We start from the raw sequence: 26095 nt of genomic DNA on the forward strand, positions 1-26095 counted from the left end.
CTAGATTCCCATACTTTCGGCTCCTTGACGTGTCCGAAAGGGATAGCCATCATTAGAACGATAGACCCCGTACAACCCTTCCCTGAAGTGTTGCGTTTGTTTGTCGGATTGGCGACTTTGCCCAACCTCACCCACGCAGTGCCTATACTTTGGCGGAACGCGAAAAGTAAACAACAGACTTCACAGACATTAGAATCCGAACCCTCGACGGCCCGACCATCTCATGCTATCATACGCCTTGACGACTCTCGAACATTGTTCCGGCTCGACCTCCGTTGGCTTCCTGCCTCGTCCGGCATCTCATGAACCGAGACATCGGCCTTCATTGAAGGGACCAGGACCATTCGATAGCGCTCGCTATGCCCCCGTCTAAGAACAAGCGCAGTGCTGACATGGCCGCTATGGGAGACGCACAGTCACCGTCGCAACGGAGTCCGAAGAAACCAAAGATCGGTGAGCTCTCTCTCTCTCTCTCTCTCTCTCTCTCTCTCTTTTCCCCCTTCTAATATCTACATTCCGGATCTATCTTCACCGCGATGGAGGGCGCCCGCGGCATTGATTGGATATTCCCCGATGAACTTATCGATAAGATGATGTTATCGAGCCTTCGGCTTGGCATGCGACATTGCCTTACCTTCTTATGCTTGGAGTTGTAGCCCTACCTGCCCTATCATGTCCTGTCGCAGCCCTGGTGTCTGTCTCGCTGGTGCTGCACCATAGTCGTTCATCATTATTCCCATCTGTTCCACTTCCACCTACAACCGAATTCCAGTCTTGTCTCTGTTCTGTCGCCGCGCTTCCTCACAACGTTGGCCTGCCGCGTGACCTGCCAATTACCTTCGCTACTCTCACTGCGCTGTCCCGCGTCACCAGTCTTCGAAACCCCCCGCCTTCCCCTCTACTACACCCCGCGCTTCTTCGATTGCGATATCAACGACATCTGAGCACTCAAGGCCTCGAACTAATCAAACATGCCGCCAGCTTACACGACCGCGCAGAAGGCGTCCATCCAGACCTTAGTTGGTATGACTGGCATGGACAGAACCACGGCAGCGAAGCTGTTGAAGCAGAATGGTTGGAATGACAATGCCGCTGCAAATGCGTAGGTTCTCTTTTATTTTCCCTCATTCGACGTTCCTTACATGTTCCTTTCTGGTATATCCGAGAGCGGATGCAGACTTCTACTGAGACTGCCGGTGCGGGATGTCAGAGCCTTGGTCACGGCACTATTCACATTACTGAAACAAATACAAAACCACTGGAACAGTTCACTGCTAAATCATGATTCTCACAGCTTTTTCGGCGGTGGCGCAAACACAGCGAGTAGTCCTCACAAAGCAGCGGCCACCAAGTTATTTGATTCATATCGCGATGATCCCAAGGAGTACCCGGACGAGATTCACATCGACGGCACAATGCAAATGCTTCAAGAGATGGACATCGATCTCGAGGGTGTTGGTCCTCTGATCTTCAGCGAGGCGGTGGGCGCGCCAGTCTTTGGGAAATTAGAGAGAACACCATTTGTGGATGGCTTGTGTGCCGCAGGGTATGTCTCGTCTTCTTCTGTGACAACCTTCTGCACTTACTGACACATACGGTAGAGTGAGCGATCTAAGTGGCATTCGCAAACTGGTCGAAGAGCGAACCAGCAGACTCGCGGAGCCATCGTTCAAGTCAGAGTTCAAGAACATCTACAAGCACTCTTTCGTGCTCGCCCGGCCAGAAGGACAGAAAGCAGTACCTCTTGACGTAGCCATCGTGTTCTGGCGCCTACTATTCAACGAGCCTTCATTGCAATGGTCAACGACCCAATCACCATTTCTGGAATGGTGGATTGAGTTCCTGGAAAACCGGTGGAAGAGGAGTGTCAACAAGGACATGTGGGATCAGACTCTGGCATTCGCCCACAAGACCCTGGAAGATGAGAGCCTGGGCTGGTGGAGTGAGGATTCGGCATGGCCTGGAGTGATTGATGAGTTTGTTGAGTATGTGCAAACGGAGCAAAGAGGCGGTAGCGATATGGACACGGCATAGGAGCTCGATGATGTGAAATGTGCATGGGCATTGTTGTGTCTCCGTCGATCAACGCAGCAATGGCCAGGATTACCCTCATGATGCACGAGAGCCAGTGGGGAAAGTGGACGAACTTCCAAAAAGTGCCTCATGGCAGAGTTACATTGATCAACAGATGGAGGACATCATTAGCAGCCGTGCATTCACCCAGCATGTCGTACGTTCTTTGACTTTGCATTTTCAGGAGCGGGGCCCTTCATGTCCATTAGATACCAGAGTTCCAGCAGTGAACGAAGAGCAGAACAGCGCGCCCAAAACGTCTTTTATGAGAACCCGAGGCCACATAATATTGTTTCTCTGCTCAAGGCCCAGGTGTGATCTTGGAATGGCACGTTTTCCACTGATCTGCGCAACGTACACTAAGGGCTATATGGACGGTAAGTCGGACTAGTAAAGTCGGTATGTCAGACGTTGTGTGTGGCCGGCCCCCGCGACCCCTTGGTGGGTAAGGTACCTTAACCTCGACGCAGTAGCCAACCCAACGAAGACGAGACACGACGTCAAAAGGACCCTTGCTTTGGGACAACGCAGGACGTGATTTGACGAGGAGCAAGACATGGAACGAGTTTGAAGAGCTCGCCGAGACGCCGAAAAGGCAAAAATATAACCTTGTTTTGCATCTGTACTTGTACAGATAGACATCCGCAGGTACCTTTTATATCGCCTTCCGTGCCTATTCCGGGTCGAGGTTATGCAAGATTCGCCGTGCACTTATCGATACCTTGGGTCGAGATTGTGAACGTGGTCCAGGTACAGCGTCATAACGCTGGGTGGCGGGATCAATTGTGATTCACTGATTGGCATCTCGAGACCAAAGTGGCCTTTGCTTAAAAGGTAGTCGGCTTTGGAGGGTTAGGTCGGTCCCAACTGCCCGCCCTCGCCCGCTGGGGCCGCCGCTCTTTCCTTCTAGTAAAACCGATCCCAAGCTATGCAGAACACTAGCTACACAAGCTACCCAAAACCCCACACTTCGCAGAACGCGCGCATAGTGTCAAGGGCAAACAGGTAGGATCAACCACTGTTTAAAAATCCACCCATCCGTTTTTTTCGCCATCTGGGCGTTCCGGATCAGGGCGGAAGTTCCATAGCTAACGTAGGTCGAGTGATAAGGTGGCTCAACATCCCTGGTGGTTCGCAATATTATTGTTTTCTTTTTCCCATCGCCGAAAAGACATTTGCGATTTGTACTCGAAATCCTTCCTGCTCTTATCATTACCATCATACTCCCCCAGGTGCTTGACCGAGAAAGAGTACAGAGAGATTTAGCAAGACGAGACAGCTTTATTCCAAAACATCCTATACCCCACTTATCCATTCTACAATTGGACCACATCCGAAGAGTACCTGAGCTGGGTTCGGTGGTGTGAGACGGTTTCGACTTTTGAAAACAATTGAAAGATAATATATTCCGTCTTCTCTTTCGCATATTGATCCTTTACTCTGATCTCTCTCCCTCGAGGAGACCTTTCGCTTTTCGCTATCCGAGGTTGTATATCAGCCGCCACAAATCTCAAACATGGCGCTCTCCATTGGCCATCGCCTTAAGGCCGGATGGGTCTCGCTAGGCATAGATATGAAAATGATATATCTCATGTTCAAGTAATCATCCCCACCAAAGTTCTCTAGTGGAACAAGAAAACTAACATGTTTGCTATCTCAGAGGTTCGGTCCCTGTGGCCATTTCATTGGCCTTCTATCAAGCTACTGCCGTGTCCCAAGTCTACACCTCCCTGGGTTTCCTCGTTTCCATCATCGCTGTTGTCACAGTCAACCTGTTACCACGTGCGAAGCTCATCCAGATGACGTTCACCATCTGCGCTTTCACGGCTATTGCCATTCCCATGACAATGCTGGCTACTTGGTCCGGACTTCAAGCTAGACGTCACACCGATCCGGAGGGACTGCATAGGTACAATTCCTCGCAAAGTGGTATGTTTTTGTCATGTGATATGTAAAAGAGTCGCAGAAGCTGACTTTTGAAAGCCGTCACTGGTGTCTGGCTCTTCTTCTATATCCTGCTCAGCAACAGTATGCAAGCAAGATATATCCATCTACTCATTCCGACCATCCTGTTCAACATCTTCGTTATTGTCCAGTTCACTTCATGCTCGAGATTCACGACATGGAAGCAATGCTGGGAACTTATCTACCTGACAACAAAGTGTTACTATACCGGTGTCGCCATTTCCTTTGTCTCGGGACTGATCATCTATCCTGTAACATGCCGATCAGAGATTATCGAAGTCCAAGAGAAATACCTCGAGGGTGTCCGCGGTGTGCTAGATGAGACGGCACAATATCTGGATGATCTCCTCAGCTCACCTACATTCCCTATAACGCCAGCCAGCAGCGACGATGAGGGTGAATCAAAGGAACAAAAACAAAAGTTCAAGGGTGCTAAGATGCAGCAAAGGATGGCCGGAGTCAAGGCGGTATACACAAAGATGCATAATGAGTTGGCAATGGCAAAACGGGAGATTGCTTGGGGAAAGTTGCGTGCGAGAGATCTGAATGCCATTACTGATCTCTGTCGACGGATCTTGATGCCTCTGTAAGAATTGTCTTCCTTTCGACTGAAACCAGCAGCTACTAATTGTCTTACAGGGGTGGTATGGCTCATGTGCCAGATATTCTTGAGCGCATTGAGGCTCTCGGAGGTTGGGTCCCTCAAGATGCTTCTGTGTCGTCAGCAACCCTCGACGAAAAGTCCAAAGTCTCGAGGGCCGACTACCAGGAGGAATACGAAATCGTATGGCAAGAAGCCGTGGGTGCTCTCGTCGAGCCTGCGACTGCCCTGATTGAAGCCATGAAAGACGGTCTCGAACACGCTGGTCTACAACTCGAAATCATCCCCAAGCCGGGAACGAAGAACTTTCTCGGTTTCATGCCCGGTGCGAAGAGAAACGCAAAGACCGATCGTGAAGCTCAGGGTGAGACGATCAAGCCCGGTAGCCCGCGATTCACCGAAATCCTCGAGGCCAGATTGAATGAGTTCTTGAACGGCAGGAGTGCAGCATTGTCTTCTTGGGCGGAGAGCAAAGGTCTTTCTCCTGCTCAGATGGAAAAGCTCCAATCTCTCGGTCAGTATGATATGGACGAGGACGACACGATTACCGGCCACGTTCGAAGAGATCGCCAACAGCTTTATCTTATTCTGTATATGCAGCACATGGTAAGTGTGGTCCCTTTTGGTACTTCTTGAGAATATTGCTGACTTGTGGAAAAAGTTCTATACCACTTGCATTGCGATTCTTGAACTGGATAAATACGCCGACAAGACCGTGGCCGAGGGCGTCATGGAGAGAAACCGACTTATCGTTCCCTCACTCAAAAGACTCAAGAAATGGCTCATCAGCATCTTCGATACTGCAGAGTCATCCATTGCCGACGATGACAGACCCCACTCCAAGGTAGAAGCCAAGCTGCTTTTTGGAACTTCAGGCCGTGTCGCTCGCAATGTAGAGCACCTGCCCCCGAAGAATGCATACGAAAGGGCTGGCATCAAAGTCCGCAGACTACAGGATTTCCTCAAGGGCCCGCAGTTCAGTTTCGGTTTCCGATCAGCATGGTGAGTGAGATGATGCTTTGTTCCTTTCCTCAACGCTGACAGCAGAAACAGTGCTACCATGTCTTGTGCTATTGTTGCATACCTCCACCAGACGCAAGAAATCTTCACGCATTATCGTCTGATTTGGTCTGTGATTATCGCGGCTATTGGAGCTAACATGTCAGCTGGACAATCTGGAGTTTCCTACGTCCTTCGTATCCTGGGTTCATTTGCTGCACTGATCATCTGTTACTTGGTGTGGTACATTCCTGATGGACATGTCGCGTAAGTTTTGCTGTTCCTGTGACTCAATTGGAAAATACAGCTAACGTATGTGCAGTGGTGTCATTGTCATCATGTGGTTTGCTTCCTTCATCCAAATGTACTTCCTCATCAGATGGCCTCAGTACATCATTGGTTGGCTCGTTATCCTGATCACCGAGGTTTTGTCCATTGGTTACGAGCTCCAAGTCAAGAAGCTCACCATCCCTGTCGCAACGGCTCAGGGTACCTACTGGTTCGCACCATACTACGTAGCAGCCATGCGTGTTGCGTGTGTGCTTTGGGGAACCTGCGCATCTATTTTCTTCACGTATCTGCCTTACCCGATCACGGCAAGAGGGCTTTTGCGCAACGAAATGGCCACCAGCATGCAACTACTCGCCAACTACCATGCCGTGGTTCACGCGTCCATCAAGACCAGAATGCGGGGCGAAGAGGGCGACGTGACGGAGAAGCACAGTGTTGCGCATCTGATGTCGCACACTCGAAAGGCCATGTTCAACAAGGTCATGCTGCTCACTTCATCCGTCAAGCACAACGTCTATCTGCAAAAGTACGAGCCCACGCTCGGCGGACGCTTCCCCACCGCAATCTACAACGACATCCTGAACCAAATGACCGTCTTGCTCGACTACATGTCTCTCCTGTCATTCGCGACCCAGGTCTGGGCAGTCGGCGGCCTCTCCAAAGACTACCTGCCCGAATCCTCGCGCAGTCGCCAATGGCTACGAGATTTAGCAGAGCTGATCGGACCCATCAACCCGAGCGAAGAGAGAATCACAATCATCCTCTCACAGCTCAGCGCAGCAATCGCGACTGGTCGCTCCCTGCCCGCTAAGATCGAGCCCGCGCAACCGTTCCAGCTTTCGAGACAACTACGAAAACTGGACCCCGAGGCCCTGCATATCAAGCATATCCAAGAGTTCGGATACTCGACATACGCAGTCATGGAGATCATCTCGACCATGATCACGTATAAGCTCGAGGCGCTCGTGGCCAACATTGAGGATCTCGTGGGTATTGTGGACTTTGACTTTGTCAAGATGGCGCAGGAGGATCTGAAGGGTAATAAGAGGGAGTAAGTAAGTAATTTGACCAAGATTTAGAAGGAAAGATTCAGAAGGAAAGGAGGACAGCGGAAATGACCGACCAGATATCAACAAAGTCCAGTTTGAACGGATATGAAAGGAAGAGAAAGAGGTTTTTTGTTTTATTATACTTGCGCAGCACACATTTTTGCACTGGTGGGTGGGTGGGGGCTACGGCGCGAGAGAGAGATACTTTGATCATCTATCTCTCCATCTAGCATGTTTTTGCATTTTAATGTTTTCTCATGGAAGGGGTTTTCATGAACAGGAATGTATATACCGTCAGTCAACCAGACAGTCAGTCAATCAGTCAGACAGTCAACTAGCCATTCAATCAATCAATCCAAAGCGCAAAATACAAACAAAACGCCGAGAATCCAGGAACAAAGACGTAGACTGTACTGCAAAGTAATGAACAGCACTACTCCATCCAGAGGGTTTCCCACCCAGAAGGAAAAAGAGAGAGAAGAAGATTACGGATACAATGGCATTCCCCTCGACGTACGAGGTTCAACTTCACACATGTAAGATGTACTGTACCTTGACTTGTTTCTCCATTCCGTTCCGTTGGGCCATGTCTTTCGTCCTTGCTTTTATATACCGACTAAGCCATCTCTCGTGCTCGGGGCCTTGCTGTCCTGCTGTCCTGCCATCCCCATCCCCATGACTCTGACTCTGACTCTGATGTATCTCCCGTGCTGGGTTATACTCAACAGCCATCTCGTCCCTCATCTAGTCCATCTAGCCCATCTCCAACCTCCACAAGGACACTTCGCGAGTGTAAGCTTACGGCACAGCGAGGAGGCAGTCAGGAGGCAGTGAAAGGCGAAGACGAGACTCGAGACCTGCGCGCTCGATCGAGGCAGTTGACTCGCAGACCCGTGGGCTTAGATAAGGACCTGGTTGGCTCTGGCTCTGGCTCTGGCTGTGCTTCTGGCTCTGAATGTCGAGAAAGATGCAGTAGTAAGGCGCGCGGATATGCATGCGAGACGCAGGGACCACTCGAGTATCTATTGCAGCGCGAGACGGAGACTTGAACAAGAAGAGCAAAGGTAATAATGGGGCGATGAGTGAAGAATGGCTTTTGATCTTCTTCGTAACATGATTAGACTCGGGATCTTTTAGCAGTTCTTGGAACTAGTGGTCGGCGGCTCTGACTTGGAAAGACGGGGGAGGAAAGGAAAGAAAGGGTTGGGTTCAGATTAAATCAGATTTCCGAGTACGAAGAAGAAGAATAAACACAAAACAGCCATGTATGTATGTGGTTCTCCGAATGCCGTTGTCGTTTGTTCGTTTGTCGTTTTCCTCTTCTTTTCTCTTTTCTTTTCTTTTCTTTTCTTTTCTTTCCGTTCGTTGCTCTCGCTTTTGCAAAGGCGGAAAGAAAATAATAAAGACACCTTACTGCCCTTGCTTTGGAGAAAAGGAAAAACACGAACACGGCAGGTTGGGCTCAAGTCGTCGTCGTCTTTCTCTTTTCGTTCTTGCGTTCTTTTCTCTCTTTATAGAAAGCACGCCCATCCACACTCTTTCTCTCTCACAACACTTGTACACCGATCAACCAACCAACCAACCACACAGATCTATCCCTTTCTACGACTCCTGGGCTGGGTCTGTTCGTCCATGCCAGAAGCACTGACAGGCGAGCCGTTCAAGTGCACCTGCGGCGTCTCCTGTTTCTTCTCTGCCGCGTCTCCCACCACTTCGGTCTCATCTTCCTCCTCCTCTTCGTCTTCACTTCTCTCGTCGGCAGCGACATTGACAGTGAGATAACGGTACAGGATGCGCATGATCAAGAAGAACCAAAAGGCGTTGAGGGCTTGCAGCATCAGCAGCAGAGAAAAAGTGATGACCTGCGAGATCCAGCATTTGTATTGTTGCGTCTCCCAGTCCAGAGCAAAGGGCCCGACTGTCTTAAAGGTCGTCAGGGTCGCCCACAGGATGCATAGATTGATGTAGTGTCGCAGATAGGCCCACACGCCGATGAACCAGATGAAACAGGGTATGACCATGGGAGAGTCGATGTAGTTGAGGATTTTGGAAGTCTGCGTCAACACTGTCAGTCACGGATGCAAAAAAAAAAAAAAAAAGAGAAGACAAAAGGCTTACGGCGAGCGCAAAGTCGGAAATGTCGTGGGTAATGTACACGGCAATCCCCATGTATGTAAAATGGAACCGGTAGCTCAGCCAGATCAACGACAGCGTGACAATGTGGTGCATGACGAACTCCTTGAAATCCTTCCTGGGCTTCTCCAACATCAGGCACAAGACGAGACCCTGCTGTGCCCAGTAACTAGCCTGCAACAGATAATAGGCCTTGACGATGCCCTCGTGGGTCCTGTGTGGGAAACCTTCGAACATGCCCGTAGTGTTGAAGTACCAGACGGGCGTGCGGCTCATGACATACAGACCGAAAGGTCCGTAGAGGCCAAAGTAGATTGCCGAGTAGAACTGCTCCATGAACCTCGCTTGCTTCGCGCGCTTCTTGATCCCAAAGTATATGGCCAAAGGACGGATCAGGCGCTGCATGAGAAACTCGCGCGTGAAACTCAGGACGATGGCGTAGAATGCAACAAAGGCAAAGTCGGCTTTGCCCTTGCCATAGTGGATTGGCGCATCTGGAGTCACGGGATCTTGCGGGTATGAGAGGTAGATGCAGGCGTGGAATGGGTTCGAGGGCGAAGGGTCGACGGCGTACAGACCCAGTATGATCAGAACAATGATAAGAGGGTTGAGCCAGGTGTGTCGCAGGGACAGGCGCACGTAGCGTCGTAGCAGAGAGCGAGCCTTTCTTCGTTTCGATCGTCGAGGCAGTGCTTCTTCCGAAGCAGAAGGTGTGGATGATGACTGTGGCCTAACGTCAGTCTGACTCGATGCATTCTTTTTTTGCTAGCTACCAGCTACTCGTCTTTTCTTTGATCTGTTCATGCATCTCCGTCCGCACAGGAATCGAAGAACAGAGAGCAAAGAAAAAAAGGCACTTACACTCAGAGCTCCACCAGGCGCTCTACTAGGCGTCAGTGTAGCAAATGCAACACCACCAGTGTCTCCCCTGGGATCCTCGCCCAGGATGCTGCTCTTACGCCGCCGTCTGGAAGGGTCGTCTTCGGATTGAGAGAGCTGTGTCGATGCGCCGCTGCCGCCATTGATCGGAGGCATTGGTTCGACATTGGGAAAGGGCTCGAGCTTCTGGTCTGCCATGACTGTTGATTTGTTGGTGGTTTTGTTTCTTATTGTGTGATGGTGGGTGTTGCACCTTATGCTGCCGTCATGCGTGGATCTGCGGGTGCATATATATACATGTGCTTTTCGGAGTATCGTGTGTGTGTGCAGACCGTGTCCAGAGACGGTCGAGTGGAACCTCAATATAGCACAAGTTGGCACAAGGCAGGCTATAGTAACCTCCGAGTCGTCAAGCAGCTGCTAGCAGGAGCAAGAGGTAGGACAGTCGATAATACAAGAAAAGACTCAAGTCTGGCGGTGGATAAGGTAAGTCAAGTGGGTGGGTGGAGATGGTCCGAATGGAAATTAATGCCCGCGCTGTATGTCTGTGAAATGTTTTTATGCAACTTGCTCTTGTACTGCGACACAGAGAGAACAGATTGTTATGGTTTTTTATCCTAGAAGCCTTCAGTGTTTTCTGTAACAAATACACCTTACCTCATGGCTTCGCCGGAAATTAAAGGGCGCTTCTTTTTTGCTGCCGGGCGGAGGCTGCGGATGGCGTTTGGCGGCGCGCGGTCGGGATCAGTCGGCGCTATTTTGTATTTTGTTATACCTACCTTGAGGTATTCAGAGGAGCATCATACTTGTACACGGCAGCCCTCTGCTCGACTCTCCTCGCACACCACTGGGTGCTACTTTATAAGCAACCTCTTTCACATGATCCTTGGCGTGTTGCAGATCACTGAGACTGCGTCGATGAGAGAGCAAAGTGAGATGCTCAAGGTCCACTCGGACAACCGATCCGTGACCACAGTGTCCTGTCAGAAGGAAAGAAGGAAGAAAGACAACTGACATCTTGCTGCTCTCATAGGTGGTGTTGGTATAAGTCATGATAGCCAGTAGCGACCGAATTATGAGTGCATGTCAAACTTGCCCTTCTGCTTATTCTCCATGCTCTTCCTTTCTGAGAGAGATGCCAATACTCGAGAAACAGCAGAGGGAGCGCGGCATTGGTCGAAACATATGCAGAAAACAGTCATGTTGACGAAACTTGCAAGCCTATGAAAAGAGAACCTCTGCTTTTCGAAATCTGCCCTTCCATACCTGTTCCTGGCTAGGTTCTTGGGGTCCTAGCCTACTCGAATGCAAGACCGAATGTCCCAGGCAGCCCTGACCTTTTTGCCTTCCCATGCCGACACCACACACCTCGCCTTATGCGCGGCCTTTTCTGCTCTGCTATGCCCTGCTCCTTGAAAGAATCCCCGAGGAAAACACAAACGCCCTCTTCAACCCAAAACATCCCCTCTGCACACTGCTCCCCTAGTAGCGAGGCACTTCATTGCTACTGAGTGCACTTCTCTTCATCGGGGGAGGTGGAGGCGGCTTCTTTGCCCTGCTAGGTGGAGGCGGGGGCGGGCCCTTCTTCCTGCCCATTCCTCCATCGTCCCCGTAACCTCCTCCGTTGCTGTATTGCTGTGATTGCTGACCGCCCTGGACACTCCAGCTGGCGCTTCTGCTCTCGTTGTAGCTGTTGCCTCCACCATTGTTGTTGTAATTGTTGTAGCTACCCGAAGGAGATATACTGCGATTGTCGCGGTAGTCGTCCATTTCCGGGTCACCAAAGACATCAGAGTCGGTGCCGCTTCGTGAGTTGACGGGCTTGAGTTGGCTTCTTCCCAGAGCGATTCCTCCGTTGCTGCTTCCGTCCGTTGCGACACGCGCGATGCGGTGCATTGGTGCGGGGCTGACATCTCTGCTGTTTTGGTAGCTGCTGCTGGCTGGTCCTTCGAAGGTGCCCGTTGTTGCGCTTCTCGACGTGATCTGTGGTCGAGTGGTCGTCGTTTGAACTGGCAAGTCGAATCCGGGCAGCTCACGGCGGGGAGAGTTTTGCGTGCTGTTTGTTCGCGATCGAGATGCGAATGTAGGTGGAGGGCGTAGAGCGGAGTCGTTGAAGGATGAAGAAACCATGGTGCTCGGGGACTGCGAGTAGACGTGCTCCTCTGGATCCTCGCTTATGCCACCATTGCTACTTCCGCCTCGGAAGGAGTTGTTGGTGTTGCTTCTGCTTCGAGGGGTGCGGCGGTTGCCAAAAGAGTGGCCGGTCTGGTTGTTTGGGTTTCTGTCGCTCTCCCTGTTAGTCATGTCCCGGCCAGAACAAAAGAAATGGAAAAGACATACGCTGGCCAGTCTCGCTTCAGCTGCATGAGCACCTCTCTGGCTCTGTCGTAGTAGGCGAACTCGGCCTCAAGGAAGGCTGTCAAATCCGCAATACTGTCTACTTCTGCCTCCTTGATGTCCAGCATCCTCCTATGCACATCATCCTGAGACTCTTCGTATTTGGCTCTCTGGGCCCTCAGCTCCTCCTCCATGCGGAAGTCCTCCTTCTTCGATTTGTTCATCTTGGCTTGCGAGGTGTCGAATGCAAGGCGGCGTTGGTCGAGCTTCTTGCGGGCAGTCTGCATGCGGTGGTCAGTACAACAGCTGAGCAGCGTCTATCAGGGATTCGTCGAACCTGGTACTCCTTCATCTGGGCAAGAGATCGTTCGACAGACTCCAGCCAGCTCGTGGTGGCATTCGCCACGTAGTTCTCCTGCATGCGGGCGATGCGCTCGTTGGCCCTTCCGAAGCCTGTCACTTGGTGTCAGTACTGCACGACTCCACTCACTCGAAATGCCGGGGCTGCACTCTCGTACCTGTCAGACACTGGCCGAATTCAGAGTCAGGCTCGAAGTCATCTGCGTGATGAACCATGGTGGCACCCATGAGTCCAATGGGCAGCGCCTTCTCCTTGTCTTCGGCTTCCTTGACTTTACTGAGTGATTTGATGTAGGTTGTCGTGCTCTTCTGCATCCGATCCATTCCTGTTGGGAACCAAGGTCAGCGGAAGGCGCAAGCATACACCTCACTAGAGACGCACCTTCGTGTCTGAGCTGCATCTCCATTTCGAGAGCTTTGAACTCATCTGTCTGGCCAGTCTTGACCTCTCCGCCCATTCGTTCGCCCGCCCATTGCTTCATGCGGTCGAGCCGCTTGTTGATGTTCATGATGGGTGGATTGCTGGTATTTATCCGAGGTTGCCGTATCTATTGGCTGTAGTGGTTACAGCGATGTTAAACAAGTGGGTTGAGTTAATCAGCAGAAAGACACCCCAGATCTCCAAAGTCGACAAGTATACGGGGCGACGACAGAAGAAGAACTGGAGGAAGAGGAAAGAGAAGGGTCAAAGGAGGGGCGGCTGTACGAGAGAGGAGGAGATGACACGATGTGCACACACGGAACGATAGCGGGGAGATAATCGTGAGATATATCCCAATTAATCTCTCCAAGGGTTCGAAGCGAGTTTCACGATTCAACGACTGCCGTGAAAGAGTACGAGTTGCACATGGAAGAAACAGATCTCTTGTCTTGCTCTACAAGTACCTGATTCTTCTACTCTTGTGCGCCGAGAGAGCCCAGCCCGTACTTGTATACCTGTCTTACGAGTATAGTTACTTTCAACCCCCCAGCCATGCGATGCCGTTCATCCTAGAAAAGTCTCCCTGAAGTCTCTCTTAGATTGCTTTTTCTCGCACCACGCCTCGGCGTCTAAATCTTGACTCGCAAGGCAGGAGGCTGGATGGGTGATTATAATGACCATGGCAGGCCGATCACAAAACCAACCGGTGACGAGCACCAGAACCGACAACGACGTCTTGTGAAGGGCGATAATAAAAGATTGCGAGTCTCACAGTGATCGTCCTTGGATTCTGTAACATCCCCAGACTATTGACAACCTTCGGGAGTTCCACTTCTGCTCAGGGGAACGTCTAAACCGTTTGAGATCAGCCGCGCGTTCTGACCCACGCGAATTGCTGCTGCTGTGTTGGCCAAAACTCAAACCTTCTCGCTCCTCGCCCATGCCTTGCCTTGTTTTGCTCCTCGCCCACTCGGCCACCCACCCGCTTGGCGAATCGCGACAGAGTCAGAAGGGAATGCCTATTTTTAGTGATATATGTTTTTCCTTCTGGAAGAAATTCGTGTAGAGAGATACGTGAACAATCTAGATTGTCTAGCTACAATTGCGCAGTCCACATTCAACACGAGCGGCCGATGACAGACTTCGTTGTCGTGAAATCACTTCATCAATGTTCTTGGACACATGATCAACCGCTCACGAAGTACTATAACCAGCTTTTTCATCACTGTAGTCTTCAATCCATTGTACGTGCATATGGTAGCGTTCACGTAATTACCAACACAATGAGTTCTCACAAGGGCTATCCGGGAAAAAATAATAAACGTGATGTGACAATCGAGACTTACTTGCCCCGGCCCATTGCAAACATACATTGTGAACTGATACAGCGTGTATGATGTCGGCCCGCTCCCTTCTGTGTGCTGGCACCGTGATGATGTCCATGTCAACATGCTTGCTACACTCTATCCGTGCCATCACCTGCTGCTGCCGTCTCCCGCATCGTGGCAGTTCATGGGCAAAAACGTCATGGTCATGGATTCTTTTGGTGTATTCCTGCATGGTAGCTAACCCCAGAAAAGGTACAGGAACAAAGCATGATGTGTGCCATCGCTCATTCGGCAAATAAAGTCCCAACTCCGATCCCTTAACCACCCACAATTCCATCGAACTACATCTAGTCCTTGGTCTTCTGGGTACCGCGGAGCAGACCGGTTCTTCTGGCGGCGATGAGACCGGCCTTTTGACCTTGTGCGGCGTAGCGGGAGATGGTCGAAGCCTTACCGATATGCTGGTGGTTACCACCACCGTGAGGCTGTGAGAATCATTAGCGTCCTGTCTCTGATGGTTTTGCCGTTGCTGCTGCCGCGGCGATTGGTTAGATCTGGAAAGGGGGATTCGTACATGGTCGACGGGGTTCATGGCAACACCACGAGTCTTGGGCCATGAGTTTCTCTTGACGGCGAACTTGTGCTTGGCGCGCGAAGCCTTGAGGAGAGGCTTGTCGGTACGGCCACCACCGGCGACAATACCAACCATACCACGGGCGGTGCTCTTGACGACCTTCTTGGCGCCGGAGGGGAGCTTGACACGGGTCTTGCCCTCGTCGGGGTTGTGGCCAATGACGGTGACGTAGTTGCCAGAAGTTCTTCCGAGCGCACCACGGTCTCCCTGCTTCTCCTCGACGTTGGTGACGACGGTACCCTCAGGGCATGAGCCGAGGGGAAGGACGTTGCCGATGTTGAGGGAGGCGTTCTTGCCGGCGTAGATGAACTGGCCGGTGTACATGCCCTCGTTGGCGATGAAGGTCTCGGTGCGGATCTTGAACTGGTAAGGATCACGGAACTGGACCTTGGCGAGAGGAGCACCACGACCGGGATCGTGGATGATCTCCTTTACGACACCGCGGACGTATCCATGTCTCTCGGCGAAGTCGAGGGTACGGAATTGAGCGGGGGCCTTGTTGAGTCCTTTGAAAATATCAAATCAGTCATTCGTTCTCGTTTTGATTCATGCTTTCGAATCGTAGCATCGGGACAGGAGAGCGCATACTGGTGTGAGCCTGCGCAGAGATTGTCAGTAAGTGGTCTGTTCGGATTTTCGCATTGCTGTCATGCTGCTGGGAGAACGTACAGTGAAGATAGAGCCACGGCCCTTCCTCTGGTTACGAATGACACGACCCTGCGATTGATTAGTATTTTGAGATGCGACATGTTCGATTGCAGAGTCCACGGTACCATTTTGGCGGCTTGGGGGAAGAGTCGATTGTCGTTGGTCGCTGGATCAGAAAAGAGGCGTCTTGTAGACCTGCGAGAGAACTTCGAATGTGTGAAGCTGCGCACGGCCCTCAAATTTAGCGAGACCGCCCGGATTTGGTCATTTCGGTCCGCCGCGCCCTCCAGCTTTGCGAAGCTGCAACGTCCACCCTCACCTTTGGTCCAAAGGTCTCTGCCTCAGGCCATCTGTATTGGCCTACCCTTGTCTTGCATCAATAGAACATGACTGATGTGTCACTATGTCTGCAGTGTGATAATCGTACAGTACATGCTTTTGAGAAGCCACTTGGATGTGTCGATTGTGTCTCGATCGGATCTACTGTTCACGCATGCTCCTAGCCTTGGCAAAGCTCACTTTCCCTCTCACTGCGTCGAAATGCTTTTTCGCAGTTCAATATGAACTTATCTAGGAATAATCGGCAAGTACTCACCATTCTGTATCTCATCAACAAGTTACATGAGCAATACGAGCATGGACAGACCTTGGTCTTCGGGCTTAGGTACTCGATCGAGAGCAGTCATTCGACACCCAATCGTTCAAGGCAAGATCGTTGTCTTCTCTTCTGCGGTACTTCACTATCGTGGAAGATATCCAGGAATCCTCTCCCTCTACTTTCGTGAATATGATCACGATCCAAGCCATTCTGAAGATTCCCACAATGCGAGAGTCCTGAGATCGCACATGTAGGCCCCCGCTAGTGACCACTTCACTTTTGATAGAGCCAATATCAAAACGCACCGCTGCACCATTAGAGTGTCAAGGACCAACGCAGACCAGTCGTCTTGGCAGTACATGGATACGCACAAAGATCAAGGAATAGCATTGACTACCTTACCTTATCAGGCGTTTGAAGGGACTTGAGTCGAGATGCTCCAACAGCTGCGAGTGACCAAGCAAAAGATGCAGGCATCACAGAGTCTCAAAGTCAAGGTCCAGCATTGGCAACACATATTAGATGCCAGTCGCATGTGTACAGTACAGTGCGCTACCTCAGAATGTAACACGACGCCCCGCAGCATATGCGTTGTCTCCTCGGTCGCTCACCACAGAGCAGCAGAGTGGCAGAGTGGGCCGCTACTAGTGTACTTGTACTTGTAATTGGAAAGTCTGGGGAATATGCCGCGGTGGTCGCTGCACGTTGCGTAGTTGTCGCGCTCCTTTTAACACTTTACGCAACTCGTGCTTCAGTCGATTTGTACATGTCTGCAAGAATAATAAGTATACACACTCCACCTTTGACGAGCTACGTATCATGTCCGATTCGGAGTCATCAGCGCTCTCCTCACCGCCGGCGAGTGACGATGAGAGACTTGCACCAATATTCTTAAAAGCCCGGAGCAAGAAAACAAAGGCTGGCAGCAATAATAATGCCAAAAAGATCAAGAAGATCAATGTAGCGCCGCCCACTCCACCCTCTCCCCCGAGACCAAAGAGGTCGCCTTCTCCGCAGCATGAGGAAACACTCGCCGACAATCCAGACATTGCAGTGAGTTTGCGCTTCTTGGTTGATGACCACACTCTACGCGTGGACACGCGACGGCACGATTTGACTGACGCGCATACCTCCTGCACAATAGTTCATCACCATGTTTCGATCGCGCTTCAGCGCAAGCTTCCCAGCCAAACTGCCCCACTATGGACCGCAAGACATAGAGAGAGGCGTCGTCGATTCCATACCGTCTCCCCAGGTCGAAGATCTCCTATGCGCAATCCTGGCTCTTGCCCTGAATCGCAAAAAGCCCATCGAGTATGTGTCGCGAAGCTGCCGTGCCCTGCGCACTCTATTGTGTTTGAACATGGCTGACGTGCATATCTTCCAGACGGGGACACCACGGTCGCGCACTCGAGGAAGCAATATCTTCGAACAAGCATCAATGGCCCAAATCATGGAACGGCACCAATCTTGTGCCTGGCAGCAAGACATTCAATGACTTGGGTCCTGTCGAGAGGGTGAGCATATCCCTATTCATACCCAATTGGGCAGTTCATGGATCACTAACTCCATGTTATAGCTCAACCTCGTCAAGACACTCATCATCTGGTCCCTCACCTCGTCCGAAGAAATCAGCAGGACAATCAAGGACTCTTACAAGCAAACCCGACACGAAGATGACCAGAACCAACCGCTCTCAGTACAGCCGTGGGGTTTTGACGATGACAAGAGAAAGTACTGGCTCATCGAGGGCCAAGATGACACCAGCTTCAGGGTGTACAGAGAAGGCAACAGACAATTGAAGAACATCCCCTGGAGGAGCGTGGCCGGAACAATCGACGAAGTCAAGGCTCTGGCCGAACACCTCGACTCCAAACACCACACTCAGGCCGCCGGCCGACTGGCCGTGAGAATGCATGCAGCCATTCCCCGATTCGAGGCCACCGAGGAGGTAAGCAGAAAAGCAAGGCCATTGCCGCATCACGAACCATGTGATTTTAATCTACTGATGCAGAAACGTCGCCGCCGTGAATATCGCCAAATCCGCCGCGCCCAATTCGCTCGTCCTCAGCCTGGCTTCTCGTTGTACGAGGGTCGCACTCGAGGCAAACGCGCTCGCTACACCTTCGACGATAACGACGACGATGATGACTTCGAGTCGGATGCGCTCTCCGTCCGCAGATCTACGCGCAACCAATCTGATCGATCGACTCCCGTTGAACAAGGGCCGACAGTCACTGCTAGCGGCCGCACCGTCAAGCCAAGAGGTGGAGGTGCATACGGTGAAGCGCTGCTGAGTGGACGAATAGCAGGAGTGGATAGTGGAAGCTATGCTGCGTCTGAAATGTCGGACGGCAATGTCACTAATGGGAGAGCCACAAGAGCCGGTAGACCAGTGAACGGGGCCAGCAACCTGAACGGAAGCCGGAAGAGGAAGCACAGGGACACTTATAACTCTTACGATGGTATGAGCGACGAGGAAACTGCACAGGACAGCGGCGATCAATGGGCGGGCGGCGACGATCTCGACGATGACAAGGATGACGCTGATGACAGTGCCGACAACGATATGTCTGCTGACGAGGAAGATGAGCTGCTCGGGATGCAGCCAAAAGAGCTGATAGTCAGACTCAAGGTGGGGAAAAAGGCAGAGAGTGATGTACCTGCGCCGGCCGCTCAGCCTCTACAAGAAGATGAGGCAAAGCAAGAGCCAGACGAAGGTCAAAAGCCACTGGTAGCAACACAACCAGAGGCTCAAGCTACTGTAGGCGCAGCAGCGCCAGCGCCTGTTCAGCTTATCGCGAAACCGGAACCCATGGAGATTGACTCTGCTCCTGCGCCGCCTGCGCATCCCATACCCTTGGAGCTTCCATCTGAAGAACTAAGCAATATTGCACCTCATCGTTCAGAACCGGCGGCCAATGGTACGATGCACAAAGTGGACTCGCTGGCACATCCAATCAGTGCTCCCGAAGCACTCGACTTTGCGGGTGTGCCCGCCACGGGTCAATCTGCGCCGCAGTCTTCTGAACATGTACAGCTGGAGGCGCAGGTGCAAGCCAATGGGTGGAGCTAGATGCTGCTTGCAATCATTGTTATTATTTCTGGGTGTATTCGGCAGCGACTATACCTATACTATGGGAACGGGTGGAGAGGACGGCGTTATATAAGTGTCGATCCGCAAGATGCTAATTAGGGTGGCATTGCATGACACGCTACGGCTGATCCGGAATGTACGATGAGCTTCCTCACAAGCATGTCGAGCAGCGACGTTGTGTGCAGGTGAAATGGCAAAGGATGGGGAAAATATGGTGCTCTGGAAAGTCATGCCAATTCATGGGAATGTAGTACTAGCATTGATGGCTTTGACCCTGCTGTATGTAGCATGACACTGGAAAAGAGATGATTCAGAACCAAGGCGTTAGCACGTTGGCTGGAGTCGTCTCATGCTAATAATCATAAGTGAAGGTTCGGTGGCTCTGGTGGGGCGACCCTGGTGCTGCAATATCATGTTACGATGCCAAATCTACGAACCCCCCGTCGGAATGTGTGGTTTGATGTAGCTGTTAGTATTGCAAAGGCTAGGGGAACATAATCAATACATGCTGCATCGTCTTGAGGACTCGAGTGGCAGGTATGATTGACGTTTCTTCAGCATATTCGTTCTCACTGTCCCATCAGGCTGTACCGATGCTTTGGACAGTTCGAGTTATGTCTATCTAGTAAGATGTAGGTAGTGTATCATGACTGAAGCTACACCAAGTGGCGGGTCAAATCAGAAGCTGCGTCGTGTCTTCTTTGCACATTGTCTCGGTGATCACACATAGCGACATGTTATATAGTTTCTATCAAACAGTATTAGACCGACCAAGGTACAATTCATATCACAGCTGCTACCTGAGTGTAGGTACCGTACGGAGTACCTTAGGTACAGTACAAAGGAAGAGTGCCAAGGTATCGATCGAATCGGAAGTCGGCGAAATGGTGGCTCAACTTGAGAGTGGCACGAAAAAGGCTTGGCGTGACCGGCAAGTTCCTAATCACTCATTCACGCTCATGTTGGCCCTCGCCCTCGCCTCGCCCACTCGCTCGCTCCAGGTTCCTGACGCGGCGCATCAGCAGCAGAGCAGCAGAGCAGCAGCAGAAAGCCCATCACTCCCGACCGACCACAAGCCGAAAGCGAATCAACCCCGCCTAGACACTGACCTTTCCATCAACCAGAACGCGCCTGCGACACCCTGTCGACGCGCTGTGTTGCTGTTTGACTGTCCGTATTCTGTCCATCCAGTGGTTTGCATCCCCTCCTCCCCCATCACCCAGCAGTCGTTCCCCACTCACCCTTTGCCGACGGACGCTGGACTCCCTTGGCTCTGGCTCGCCCTTGCTCGCCTCTGGCAATCTGGCAAATCCCGTCAGGACTGACAGAAAGAGATCCGCGGCCACAGCTTCGGACTTTTGCCTGCACTTGCTTGCTTGTCTCCCTTTCGCTGAAGCTTTGCAGTCTGCAGTTGCCTTATCTAAAGCCTGCACTTTGACTTTGTCAACCTCAGGCATACACAACACACGTCCTCTCGTCGCGCGACGCTTCCACTGCGAGTCTCGCGAACGACCACACTGCTTCTACACATCGCATCTCCCTTGTCATTTGTGTCTCATCGCCGCATCGTCACGCGCGCGCGACTTCCGACTCTGCTCGCGACAGCACATCAAGGCATCGCGACCATCATCTGTGCTTGTGTACCATCCATAGACTATTGATCCCCCCCATCAATCCACCAGCCAGACGCCGCCGTTCTTTTTCGCGACTGGGACGATCTGGATTAACCAAAAAATCCATCTCGATGCACGTCTTGATTGATTTGCATTGTTCAACAACTGTCTAGTAACGCGACTTCCCGATCGTCATTCGACGTGACCTCGCGACCCATTTTTCTTCCATCCTTATCATCATCATTCACTGTCGCTCATCTGCGCCTACCATGAACTCCCTTCAACCCCAACATCAACAGCCCGGTGGCCTCATGCAACCGGGCGCTAGTCCTGGCGCTAATCCTGGCGTACCTCCGAGGACTGCCTGGACCAAGGAATATCTTCAAGGCATCTTTCAGGTACTTACATCATATCCAATCCTCCTTCCCCCCCCCCATCACCTCATCAACATTCACTAAACATGACCTACCTCACAGCAATATCAACAAGCCAAGCAGGCCGGCGTACCCGAGACCGACGCAGAGCAGCTACAACGGCGAAAGATCATTGCTTTTGCTCAACAACGAAATGAGGCAGTCAAGCGTCAATTGCAGCAGCGTCAGATGCAGCAGATGCAACAGCAACGCCAACAGCAACAGCAACAACAGCAACAGCAACAACAGCAACAGCAACAACAACAACACCCACAACAGCAGCCGCAGCAGCCGCAGCAGCAGCAGCACCAGCAAACGATGATGCAGCACAATGGCCAAATCCCGCGGCCAGATCAGTCAAATGGTGCTATCAATCCTGCTGCTGTTTCCGCCCCTGCTGTCACCCATGCTGCCCCAGCACCCACGCAAGACACCCAGAGCCTTCCTGTGCAGACTACCCCCGCACCCATCAATGGTCTTGCAAAGCCTGCTCTGCCCGAAGCTGTCTTGAACAAGGACCAAGCAAAGGTGCTGCAGCGACAGCTTCAAGCCTTCCAGTTCTTGCAGAAGAACATGCCCGTACCCCAGCAGATCAAGGATCAGCTCTTTACCGCACAACAACCGAAGGTATCCGCGCCATTCGAGAAGCTCGATGCTTCAACAGGTGCAATCGCAGGAGCTGGAGACAAGTCGGCTGTCGCTGCACTCCCGCAGGCGTCTAAACCTGGTAGCACAGCCGACAAGACGCCCAGAGGCCATCGTTACCTGACCGTCAAGGACCCTCACGACCACATCATGAACGCCATCCGATATCTCGATCACACTCGCCGCGATAGACGCAACATGATCCCAAGCATCATGCCGATCGGTCTCGATCCCGAGAAGATCCGTGAAGAGAGGGAGACCATGGTATACAATCGCATCATGGCGCGCAAGGCTCAGCTTGATCAGCTACCTGCCAATCTCGGCTCGTGGGACACTGCCAAGTCTGATATTCCCCTAGACGATGGCAAGCTCAAGCTCAAGGCACTTCTAGAGCACAAGATGCTTTCGCTGCTGCCCAAGCAGCGTGCGCTGAGGGCCAGCATTGGTCGCGAGATGCTGCAGTCGGATACCCTCGCCATGACTGCCAACCGCGGGCAATATCGCCGTGTCAAGAAGCAGTCTCTCCGCGAGGCGCGCATCACCGAGAAGCTCGAAAAGCAACAGCGCGATGCTCACGAGAGCAAGGAGAAGAGAAAGCATCACGATTTCCTCAAATCCGTCATCAACCACGGCGAGGACATCAAGAACTCGGCTGCCGGCCAGAAGTCGAGAGTGCAGAAGCTGGGTCGCTTGATGATGCAAGCTCATACCAACATCGAAAAGGAGGAGCAGAAGCGTGTCGAGAGAACGGCGAAGCAACGTCTGCAGGCGCTCAAGGCCAACGACGAGGAGACCTACCTCAAGCTTTTGGGACAAGCCAAGGACAGCCGTATCTCGCATCTGCTCAAGCAAACCGACGGCTTCTTGAAACAGCTTGCTCGCTCTGTCAAGGCTCAGCAACGCGCCGCCGGCACCACCTATGGCGATCAGCTGGAAGAAGAGGACGACGATGAGGAGCTCGCAAACACAGACGATGAAGCAGAAGGCGCTAGCGATGGCAAGAAGAAGCCGGATTACTATGATGTCGCTCACAAAATCAAGGAAGATGTTGTTGGCCAGGCCTCAATATTGGTCGGTGGAACACTCAAGGATTACCAGATCAAGGGTCTCCAATGGATGCTTTCTCTTTACAACAATAATCTCAACGGTATCTTGGCCGACGAGATGGGTCTGGGAAAGACCATTCAGACCATTTCCCTCATCACCTATCTCATCGAGAAGAAGCGACAGCCTGGTCCATATCTCGTCATCGTACCCCTAAGTACTCTCACCAATTGGAACAACGAGTTCGAGAAGTGGGCTCCTTCAGTCTCGAAGATTGTCTACAAGGGCCCACCGAATCAACGCAAGACGCAACAAAACCAAATTCGATATGGCAACTTCCAAGTGCTGCTGACAACCTACGAATTTATCATCAAGGATCGCCCCATTCTCAGCAAGATCAAGTGGTTACACATGATTGTTGACGAAGGTCACCGCATGAAGAACGCTGGCTCGAAGTTGAGTCAGACCATCTCACAGTACTACCACACGAGATACAGGTTGATCTTGACTGGAACACCACTGCAAAACAGTCTTCCCGAACTGTGGGCTTTGCTGAATTTCGTCCTCCCCACCATCTTCAAGTCTGTCAAGTCTTTCGACGAGTGGTTCAACACGCCGTTCGCCAATACCGGAGGTCAAGACAAGATGGAGCTGTCCGAAGAAGAGCAGCTTCTCGTCATTCGTCGTCTGCACAAGGTTCTGAGACCGTTCTTGTTGCGTCGTCTCAAGAAGGACGTCGAGAAGGATCTGCCTGACAAGCTGGAACGTGTCATCAAGTGTAACTTCTCAGCCTTGCAAGCTAAGCTTTACAAGCAGCTCGTGAGCCACAACCGGCTCATGGTCAGTGACGGAAAGGGTGGAAAGACAGGACTTCGTGGTCTGAGCAACATGCTCATGCAATTGAGAAAGCTCTGCAATCATCCCTTTGTGTTCGAAGAGGTCGAAGATCAGATCAATCCCGGTAGGGGCAGCAATGACTTGCTCTGGCGTACTGCCGGAAAGTTTGAGCTTCTCGACAGGATCATGCCCAAATTCGCTGCGACGGGCCATCGCATTCTGATGTTCTTCCAGATGACTCAGATTATGAACATCATGGAGGATTTCTTGCGTCTCCGTGGTGTGCAATACTTGCGACTCGACGGATCTACCAAGGCTGACGATAGATCTGAGCTGCTCAGACTCTTCAACGCCCCTGACTCTCCGTATCAAGTGTTCTTGCTGTCCACCCGTGCCGGTGGTCTTGGACTGAATCTGCAAACTGCCGATACCGTCATTATTTACGATTCGGATTGGAACCCTCATCAAGATTTGCAAGCCCAAGATCGTGCCCATCGTATCGGTCAGAAGAACGAAGTCCGCATCTTGCGTCTCATCTCATCCAATTCCGTCGAAGAGAAGATTCTGGAACGTGCAAATTACAAGCTTGACATGGACGGCAAAGTCATCCAGGCCGGTAAATTCGATAACAAATCGACCAACGAGGAGCGTGATGAGATGTTACGTGTCATGTTGGAGTCTGCCGAAGCCGCCGAAGCTCTGGAACAAGACGAGATGGATGATGATGATCTCAATCTGATCATGATGCGTAGCGATGCCGAGCTTGAACTCTTCCGACAGATGGATAAGGATCGCAAGAAGAACTCAAAGTACGGACCTGGCTGCAAGCTGCCCCGTCTTCTCTGCGAGGAAGAGCTTCCGGATATCTACATGACTGACGACAATCCTGTGGTTGACGAGATCGAAGTTGCCTATGGTCGTGGCACCAGGGAGAGAGCCAAGGTCAAGTACGACGACGGTCTGACCGAAGAGCAGTGGCTCGAAGCTGTGGATAATAGCGACGACGATATCGATGCCGCTGTCGCGAGAAAACAGGCTCGTATCCAGAGGCGTGCAACGAACAAGGAGAAGCGAAGAGGTGGCGAAGGTGACGAGGACACTCCTCCCCCTCCCCCGGAGCGCTCTCCGTCCGAATCTCCTCAACCTAAGAAGCGCGGTCGTAAGCCGAAGGCAGAGAAGCGCAAGGCAGAAGAGGAGATTGAGACTCCTGCCCCTCGCAAGCGTGGTCGTCAAGCCAAGGCTGTAGAGACTCTCACGCCCCAAGAGCGCGAGATCTTGCAGAATGTCTTGGACAAGATACACGATGGGCTACAAGATCTCGAGGAAGTGTCCAACGATCCCAACCTCGCCAATCGTGGTATCATTGATCCGTTCCTTGAGTTGCCCCCCAAGAACGAATACCCCGACTACTATCAGCTCATCAAGAGTCCGGTGTCGATGGAGCAGATCGTCAAGAAGATCAACCAGAAACGTTATCAGAATCTCAGACAGTTCAGGGATGATGTATTGTTAATGGTGAAGAACTGTCAGACTTACAACGAGGATGGATCGGTCCTCTACAACGATGCCACACTCATAAAGGTAAGCGGACTGACTGAAGCCATTGGTTTGTAATAGTCGCTAATTATCTTCTCATAGAACACCCTCCTGTCTCTGCTCCAGGAGCAGGTCGATCAGAATCCTGAAATCTCACATCTGCTCTCGGATGAGGCTGGAACCCGTGAAGGCTCTATCAGACCATCGACTGCTGCCGGCACACCTCAGCCGCGTGTCAGTCTCAAGCTTGGAAGAAGGAGCAGAGGCGGAACCGACAGTAGGGTTCTGAGTGATGACGATGAGTAGTACCCTTTTCTGTTTGTCCTGCCGATCAGATCAAGCGTCTGTTGAGAGTCCTCCTCAGAACGAAGGTAGTTGACCATCCATCACGTGTGACGGGACCTGCTTGTTGGTAAAAGAAGCAACGGACAATGACGAATCACGGCATGATATTCCCTCGAGGTGTTGAAGGAAGATAGAAACCAGGGGAATTGGAAAACGGCGAACCAAGCAAGCGACTGGCAGCATCTTGTCCTTTTTCTCTTCATTCAATGGCGTTTACATATGTACACTTTACTTCTCGTTTCTTTCGGC

The 26095-nt window shown here is 51.7% G+C and overlaps 7 protein-coding genes across 8 annotated transcripts; 4 read left to right on the top strand and 3 right to left on the bottom strand.

The window, feature by feature from the left end:
* Positions 1-971: 971 nt before the first annotated feature.
* On the top strand, positions 972-2034 carry AAFC00_000050 (uncharacterized protein; the record flags this gene model as incomplete). The annotated part of the gene is made up of 3 exons (XM_069345150.1): positions 972-1102; positions 1295-1546; positions 1602-2034. 3 exons carry the CDS (start codon positions 972-974, stop codon positions 2032-2034), a joined length of 816 nt encoding a protein of 271 aa, XP_069196227.1.
* Positions 2035-3589: 1555 nt separating this feature from the next.
* Positions 3590-6984, top strand: AAFC00_000051 (uncharacterized protein; the record flags this gene model as incomplete). Its single annotated transcript, XM_069345260.1, has 7 exons — positions 3590-3672; positions 3734-4002; positions 4057-4624; positions 4678-5245; positions 5301-5641; positions 5693-5905; positions 5961-6984. The coding sequence occupies 7 exons, from the start codon at positions 3590-3592 to the stop codon at positions 6982-6984; spliced, it is 3066 nt and encodes a 1021-aa protein (XP_069196228.1).
* Positions 6985-8570: 1586 nt separating this feature from the next.
* AAFC00_000052 (uncharacterized protein) lies at positions 8571-10188 on the bottom strand (the record flags this gene model as incomplete). The annotated part of the gene is made up of 3 exons (XM_069345376.1): positions 8571-9032; positions 9097-9834; positions 9973-10188. The coding sequence occupies 3 exons, from the start codon at positions 10186-10188 to the stop codon at positions 8571-8573; spliced, it is 1416 nt and encodes a 471-aa protein (XP_069196229.1).
* Positions 10189-11472: 1284 nt separating this feature from the next.
* On the bottom strand, positions 11473-13196 carry AAFC00_000053 (uncharacterized protein; the record flags this gene model as incomplete). Its single annotated transcript, XM_069345489.1, has 5 exons — positions 11473-12271; positions 12331-12608; positions 12665-12780; positions 12846-13013; positions 13070-13196. 5 exons carry the CDS (start codon positions 13194-13196, stop codon positions 11473-11475), a joined length of 1488 nt encoding a protein of 495 aa, XP_069196230.1.
* Positions 13197-14783: 1587 nt separating this feature from the next.
* On the bottom strand, positions 14784-15846 carry AAFC00_000054 (60S ribosomal protein uL2; the record flags this gene model as incomplete). 2 transcript variants are annotated; one of them, XM_069348260.1, is made up of 5 exons in its annotated part: positions 14784-14921; positions 15011-15576; positions 15659-15668; positions 15740-15787; positions 15844-15846. In XM_069348260.1, the coding sequence occupies 5 exons, from the start codon at positions 15844-15846 to the stop codon at positions 14784-14786; spliced, it is 765 nt and encodes a 254-aa protein (XP_069196232.1). The 2 variants fall into 2 exon arrangements, with proteins under 2 accessions (XP_069196232.1, XP_069196231.1); XM_069345605.1 differs by lacking the exon at positions 15659-15668 and having other exon boundaries at positions 15736-15787.
* A 1289-nt stretch (positions 15847-17135) lies between these two features.
* On the top strand, positions 17136-19392 carry AAFC00_000055 (uncharacterized protein; the record flags this gene model as incomplete). Its single annotated transcript, XM_069345712.1, has 5 exons — positions 17136-17369; positions 17461-17630; positions 17704-17833; positions 17896-18267; positions 18331-19392. The coding sequence occupies 5 exons, from the start codon at positions 17136-17138 to the stop codon at positions 19390-19392; spliced, it is 1968 nt and encodes a 655-aa protein (XP_069196233.1).
* Positions 19393-21295: 1903 nt separating this feature from the next.
* Positions 21296-25807, top strand: AAFC00_000056 (uncharacterized protein; the record flags this gene model as incomplete). Its single annotated transcript, XM_069345823.1, has 3 exons — positions 21296-21424; positions 21503-25546; positions 25604-25807. 3 exons carry the CDS (start codon positions 21296-21298, stop codon positions 25805-25807), a joined length of 4377 nt encoding a protein of 1458 aa, XP_069196234.1.
* Between the last annotated feature and the right edge of the window lie 288 nt (positions 25808-26095).

This window comes from Neodothiora populina (assembly GCF_041146345.1).
Source record: "Neodothiora populina strain CPC 39397 chromosome Unknown canker_contig_1, whole genome shotgun sequence".
NCBI classification, from domain to species: domain Eukaryota; kingdom Fungi; phylum Ascomycota; class Dothideomycetes; order Dothideales; family Dothioraceae; genus Neodothiora; species Neodothiora populina.